Genomic DNA, 7,675 nt, shown 5'->3' on the forward strand with positions numbered 1-7,675 from the left:
TATTTATCGAAAAAGGAGGGGATAAATTATAAGCTGCTAGCATTTCCAAAAACGGTCCATCTCTTTGAGTCGTTTAACGACAAATCTTATCTCTCTTCGTTATTTTGTAATTATTATTGAAGTGTGCGAGATTTACGTTGCTAAGTCAGCATTGATTTTGCGGTAGTATCGCGATTAATGGAAAAAGTTTACGTTCTGTCATCGGAAGTAAAATTCAGGTTTTTTTCATTTCGCGCGAGTATACTATTGAACATGACAGTATACAGATCCATAACAGCTGCGGCAAAGTTGCATAAGTACAGCGCGATTGCTGTGACGACGATGTAACCACAGGGGTTTACGATTTGCTTTTCGAGCGCTATTGGGTTGGTTTATCCGGCGGTTTCAGTACCACGCCGAAGGCGATCGTGCGAGCGCGCGCGCATGTACGTCAGCAAGAGTTATTAAATAGATTCGTTCCATTCCCTCGGGGCGATCGAGATTCCCCTTCGCAGTCTGCTACATCACCGCAGCAACGCTATCATCCTACGATGTCGTAACACGTTTGCCGCCGTAACGTATCCTGCCCATATTTATGGAGCCGCGTTCGCTATCAGCTAAAGTGTAAATCTGATTTGATCTCTAATCCCCATATTAAGCTTTCGCTTAATAATCAACCAGCACCACAAGGTGCAAATCATTGTTTTGCTTTAGATACGCCGGCAAATGTGATACGTGTTGTATATACGACGGTTTTTGGCCACAGCTTTCGGTGAAGAAATCAGGGATCATCGTATCTCCATGGATAATTTTTAAACGAGAAGAAAGATTTTTGTCACGGAAGATTTTATACAAAATCCAGTTACAGTTAATTACATTTTACCGTGTATTGTCAGAAGTTCAGTCCAATATTACGAGCGAAATCTGTGTAGAGGAAGAAACTTTGATAAAGTAGAGAGATCTCCAGCGTCTCCTGAGAAGACCTGTTTCTCTTTACTGTTACAAGGTGTAATTTTGTGGGAGCTGTACTCAAGTTCTACCACTTTAATCGGCGAACTTACGTACAGTATCTTCTGTTAGTGCGAGTTAACGAGAGAGTAAACAACGAACGAGGACAAAATAGAAGTGTAAAGAAGAAATGTATGTTTGAAGAAAAGTGATATGATATTATCGCGGATATTTGTATTATATAAAAATTTCTCTAAAAATAGCGGATCATAAAGCACAGATAAATAAGTAGATACTTTATTACGTAAATATTTAATTAATTTAATTAGTCGGCTAATTAGAGCAGTTAATATGTTATGTCATTATTATCATATATTAATCTCAATATCTCAATAAATTTCGTCATTAAAGGATTTAAATTATTTTGAGAAATTATAGATATACGTTATGCTATTGTGCAATATAACAAAAAATAATGCAATTGCGATTGTATGAATAAAACTTTTATTTTATAATTTCATTTTAGAGGATGTTATTCCTTTAAACACACAGTTTGCGCTCATTCTTTTTCGTCTATTGTATTATTTGATATATATACACTGCAAATATGTCAAATTATATTAAAAAGTATCTTCTGTTATATTAAAAGAATTCTAAGAGATCATGACCTTTAAAAGAGAAAAGCCATTTTCCGAGAAGAAGATAAAAGTGTAGTACACGCCAGGAAATCAGCGTTCTTTTTCTGTTCATGGATTTTATGATCATCATTTCTTTATATTACGCATAAAATGGCTTGATTCTCGCCAATACCTGTGTATTCTCTCTTCAAAATTGATTTAAAGTTGCTTCGACCTTGAAGAGGATGTACAGGAGGATTTAAAGAAAATCATGTCACTTGAAGATGCACTGTTGAGAGGAACTAACGTTATCTGCTCCAATATTATCCTGCAGCTATAAGTTATGTATTTTGGAGGAGGGTGAGAGAGCCTTTTGAAATATTCCATTCAGCAGCTGAATCAGAAAATAAAAATAAGGTTTCCCCAGAGGCGATTGCAAACATATGGCGAAGAAAGCATGTAACATGGAACCACAAATGCGGTGCTGTTGTCGATCTTCAAGGATGAATTGTCAGTAGCCAATAAAAAATCATGTTAATAAAAACAGTAATTCTTTTGTTAGATAAAAAATTATTTTCAGAAAAATTATTATAACAACACGAGGTACTAGGTTTTTTAAATTTAAAGTTTTTTAATATTAATGAAGATCATATTGATCGACAAAATATTTTACTAATTTTCAGCAAGTTTTAGCTATCTTGTAATTATAAATGAATGCATACTCTGTTGCACACAATGAAGTTTTTTTAATTAAAAAAATTAAATAAAGGATATAGTTCGTTATTTGTATCATCGAATCTCTAAATTGTTTATCAAAAATCTCTATGATTGTATATTTTATATTCTTGTTGTGAATCAGTTCGATTTGACAAATAACGAATCTGGGTTGGTTCGTCGAGTCTCTCGCTTGTTGCAATATTTACGATACACTGGAACGACGCCGACGGGGTACTTGTTGCCGTCGCTCGCCATCATTCCTGCTCCGCTATCTCCTTGTAATTTTTCCCCGCTTACAACGCGGTCCAACTTTTTATTTGCTTCTCTCTTTCAGCCGCCCTCTCAGCCTTTCTCCTTCCAGTGCGGCCCTTCCATCCGTCCGTATGATCATGCCATTCCACGGCGATGATCCTCTGCTCACCAGGGCTTGTATAGCTTCCACCCTTTGCCACCCTCTCTCGGCATATGTACACAGACGAAACCTGCTCGCGCACATCTAAAAGGAACATGCACACAACACATTCTGTCACTGAGCGCTATTGCGCCATGGTGTTAACGAATGTCCACGCGATTCGATACACCGGCTCAGTGTCCATTCGACTGGCAAGATACTGGCGTGTAGCTGGTGCGGGCTGACAAGTCACACTCAACGAATGTAGCGGGGACAATGGATTGCATGAATAAAATGGAGCAAATGCTTTTGTTTTTTTTTTTAATCATGCAAGTGTTCGAAGAATGACGTAAGAATGACTGTAACTATGTTCAAAGTCATAGATAGCCGAAAGAACTGTTTCCACAAGTAAAAAAATCTTAGAAAATGTTGTAAGACAGTATAAACAATCGAAATTATATTTTAATAAGATTTTCTTTATAGATTTTCCGAATTATACAAGTTAATTGAATATTCTTTTCACTAAATCTATTGCTTTTTTAACAACTAGGTTACATTTAATTAATGATGTAAATTTAATATTTATTTCTTTTGTTATTTTATTGTTTCTCACTGTCTTGATAAAATCGTAATCGTAATAATGTAGTTCTCTATATATATTTTAATTTATATATGCGTTTTTTAATAAATATTTTGGATATATTAAACGCATATGAATATAAATTACATATTGATTGTACATTTTTATAATAATGTTGGATACATACACTATTGTCTGCTTGATATAAAGTAGATATTTTTAGCGTTAATAAAGCGAAGCTTCGTGTGTGAAGGTTCAGGAGGGATATCCTTCTGACGGGCTGAATCCCCTCCGTGAGTCTTACGATCCACCTGCGTGTCTCTTCTTGTAACGCCCTTTGCCTTTTTCTTGCTTTTTCCTCCCTTGTGATTAAAAAAAAAACTTTCTGAAATGTTGATACTACGTGCTTATGCAAATGACAGGAAGTAATAGTGCTGTAATTTATGTCATTTTATATTAGATCGAATTAACTCGTGCAGTTAGAGAGAGGATGTGAACGCGAACATTGGTTGCAAGTTTCTTCATTATATCGCACAATTTAAGCTGGAAAATCAGTTTGTAACTCGATTTCGTGAAATTAAGTACTTTTTTGTTCACAATTTAATTTGTTAAAATGGACATGTTTTTCGCAAAATAAGAAACTCTATATGTGATGTATTGTATAATATTACATAATAACTATAAGAACAACAATTTATTAATGAAACAAATTTTATATAAATTTCTTAATTGCCACATACTGAATTATTAATTTTCAAAAATTAATAAAGCTAATAATATAATTTTTCAAATATTATCTTTTTCTACGAGCTTGTTTCTATTTATTCATACAAACATTCCATATTATAACTGACAAATTTTATAACTATGATATATTATGTTAACAAATTTTCTTTTTTCGAGTAAAAATTTTGCTTTCCATTATTATAAAATTTTTTTTCCGATTCTTCTTAACCAAATAACTGTACTTTCAGATAATTACAAGTGTCTTTTTTTACGAACGTTTCACAATATAGTGACATAAAGTAGAAATACAGTAATAACAAGGACAAGTATTTACGAATAATTTTACGGTAGAGAAGAACGGTATACACAAGAAGGATGCTCACGAATAACGAGAACAAGTATTTACTCTTGGGAAACAAAGAATCTCGAATCTCATTCTTTATTCTCGCGCGGTTCTTCAGTTATTTACACTGGAGATCTGCCATGTAATAATATTAACTATGTAAGATTCATCAATTTGTAAAATTCTAAAAGTAGAGCTAATCATGTGTGTATTAAAAGGACCGCGTTTGTAAATTTCGATATTTATGAAAATAAAAATTACTAATTTTAATATAAAAAATTCTATAGTATAAATATAATAATAAATCGTATTAATTTTGATAAATTATAGCTAAGAATCTCACTTTTTACACTGAAACATATAAATTTGTATATACATAATTTAAATTTATAAACCCGCATTTTATAAAAACGGCTTGATTATCAATGTCGTAAATTCAATAATGTTGAATAAAAAATTAATGTGAATTAAATGATTGCTTGTATTTGTAAATATAAAATAATAAACTAGAAGTACAATTATGATGTAACGTAAAAATATATTCATTATTCACATTATACGGATTGTGCAAAAAATTACCCATGTATTGTATCAATATGCTCTATGATATAATACTTGTCGAAGTTGAATGCCGAGAATTTCTTGAAGAGAATTTCGTCAAAGAAAGCACGAAAATCGAGAGCGTACCACGGATCATATACTCAAACTTTATCCTTCATGAGAACTTCGGTGCAGCCGAACTTTAGACGCGATAATCTGTGACTCGTGTTTTCCTCAGTAAAATGACTTGCTAAGCTGGAGTTAGATTTCTCATTCAACCTTATAATAGAATATCCGGAACTGCATTGGCAGCTCATGTATGAAATGTTTGCATTATTTTAGCATCAACTGTTAGATTGAATTGTCGTTTTTATGTAAAATATATATTATATATTTATAAATGTTACGTAATCAGATTGTATTTCGAATAACATCATACAAGACAGAGTTTATAATTTAGAATTTCTATAATTTATAAAAGAAAATTACAAATTTGATGAAGGTAATAATTAATGACATTAGAAACAATGTATCTCAAAAATAAAAAGATAAATACGTAAAGTATCAATTTCTATTATTTGTTAATATGGATATTTAATTTTCAATGTTCTTTAAATAGTTTTTATTACGAAAATGCGCGTTGCACAAAAGTGAATGAAGGACAATAGCGTTTGATTCGCGTTGAAGTGGTGCAATATCGATAAGAATCGTTTGATAGCTCTGATTCAAAGCTATTCACTCTTTGAATTACTAAAAGGAGAACTATTATCCGTAATTTCAGACCATGTGGGGTTCCAATCGACTACGTGAATAATTTAAAAATGGTTTGGTTCACTCTCTTTAAGGTGTACCCTGTCGCTTTTTGCCTACCGGCGATGAGACTAGCGCGGAGGTTGAATGTGGTTCCATTCATGCTTATTTCAAGCTCATTGTGCGCCTGGTGTATTCAGCGCCTTTGACTCGTTTTCTCGTGTCGCCGCTGTAGGGACGCTCCAGAGAGTAGGGCCGTACATGTCGCTGTGTAGAGAATCAGGAAATACCGGTGTCACATTTTCTTCGATGGTAACAAACATGCAGCTACGACGAAGGAATAGGAACATTGTGATTCATCGAACTATCGAACTTCTCTTTATGCGTAAAATGTAATTTACACGTGTGGATAGAAATAGCAGTCGAGCACAAATGGAATTAATCCGTGATTTCATCTCTCGACTGTAATTACGTAAATGCTTAGTGCTTTATTTGTACGCATATCATTAGCCTAGATTTGCTCTATTGTTACAGCAAATTTACGTAGAAAAATTTAGAGGTGACGGTATCTCATGCGAGCGCTATTTTATTTCCATAAAGCCGTATTCGTGTTACTTTATATTAATTAGTGAATATAAATTTATTGTAATGGACTTTTTATTCATCCACGCACTGATATTCGGAACGACCCTCCGGTTTTCGTGTTTTATGGTTTGTAGTAAAAAAATTCTCCATTATTCTTAGGAAGCTGAAAAGGCAACGGGAGCGTCTGTGTCGATTCGTGTATAACCAGATTTTGACGGCAGAATGTACCCAGCTAAATGGAACATGGCCTGACCCGGATGACCCGCGCTGGAACAGCGGTGAATACGCGGAACTTCTGCCCGACTGGTTTCCGACAAACGCGACGAATACCTCGACTTTCGGAAACGCAACGACCTCGTCGACATCGGGTAACGTAATTGAAATTAAGGTACAATTACGCGACTTGCAGAGCAAGTATTAAGAAACTAACAATCGCGGAGACTCATATTTTATTTGTATTTAAAGATTATGAATTGGGTATGAAAAGTTGAAAATATATATTCTATTGCGTTTCATATTTATTAATATGAAATCATTCTAATTCATTTCTTTAAATTATGCAATAATATTTTAATGCAAATACATTATTAAATCCGTTGAAATTATAATTGCCGTCGAATTATAAACATTTCCATATTAAAATCATATCGCATTATATCATATGTCATTTGCTGATAAAGCCGAATGTAATAATGTTAACGTAAGCTTTACGTTTACCAAACAGAATCTCTGGTGCCCGTTTTGCCACCATTTACGCTCTGGCAGACCATACTGATTGCTATCTGCTTGGCGATATGCATACTGCTGACTATCGGTGGTAATATCCTCGTTCTTCTGGCATTTATCGTAGATAAAGCCATCAGGCAACCGAGCAACTATTTCATAGCATCATTAGCTGCCACTGATATGCTTATCGGTAAGTCCTATAAAATTTCCGTATTTCATTTTTGTCTCTCTTTATTGCAAAAGTGTTGAATCGTAAAAATGATTTCACGGCGTAGTCTTTGGAATATCTAATATAAATCGTGTCGTATGACAACGATATGACAAAAGCAAAAGATTTATAAAGGCAATTTTGTTGGAAATTACCATATTTCCTTTAATTAGATCAATATTTCTATAAATTCGTGTATTTATAAATAAAATTTTGAAAGTCATTAATTTAGTAATTTTATTGTAATTATTATAAATGGTGATAGTTGCTTAATAATTTTGTAATTTTTAATGTCACAGTAATTACTTCATTCAAAAAATCAGTCAGTTGTTAAAAAATTTATAATTTTTCAGAATGATATTAAACATAGTTGATGTTAATTCGTATGACAATATCAAGCTTATATTTTATGACTTCCATAGAAATTATGTTAAAGCATTATTAATTATGAAATAAATAAGTATCGCTGCAAAAGAATATATTTTTATGAAATATTAAAATTGTCATTAATTTTATTAATTATCGTTTATCATCAATTTCAATTTTAAATTTAATTACAATATGA

The 7,675-nt window shown here is 32.9% G+C and overlaps 1 protein-coding gene across 1 annotated transcript in view; it reads left to right on the forward strand.

Annotated features, from left to right (window-relative positions):
* The window catches only part of LOC108753443 (probable muscarinic acetylcholine receptor gar-2), a 38,151-nt gene that overhangs the window by 27,154 nt on the left and 3,322 nt on the right, over positions 1–7,675 (forward strand). The window contains exons 3-4 of the mRNA XM_018495002.1: positions 6,336–6,544; positions 6,901–7,092. Coding sequence (XP_018350504.1) covers positions 6,336–6,544; positions 6,901–7,092 — 401 coding nt within the window. The remainder of the gene's footprint in view (positions 1–6,335; positions 6,545–6,900; positions 7,093–7,675) is intronic.

This window comes from Trachymyrmex septentrionalis, unplaced genomic scaffold (assembly GCF_001594115.1).
Source record: "Trachymyrmex septentrionalis isolate Tsep2-gDNA-1 unplaced genomic scaffold, Tsep1.0 scaffold7, whole genome shotgun sequence".
In the NCBI taxonomy this organism is placed as follows: Eukaryota; Metazoa; Arthropoda; class Insecta; order Hymenoptera; family Formicidae; genus Trachymyrmex; species Trachymyrmex septentrionalis.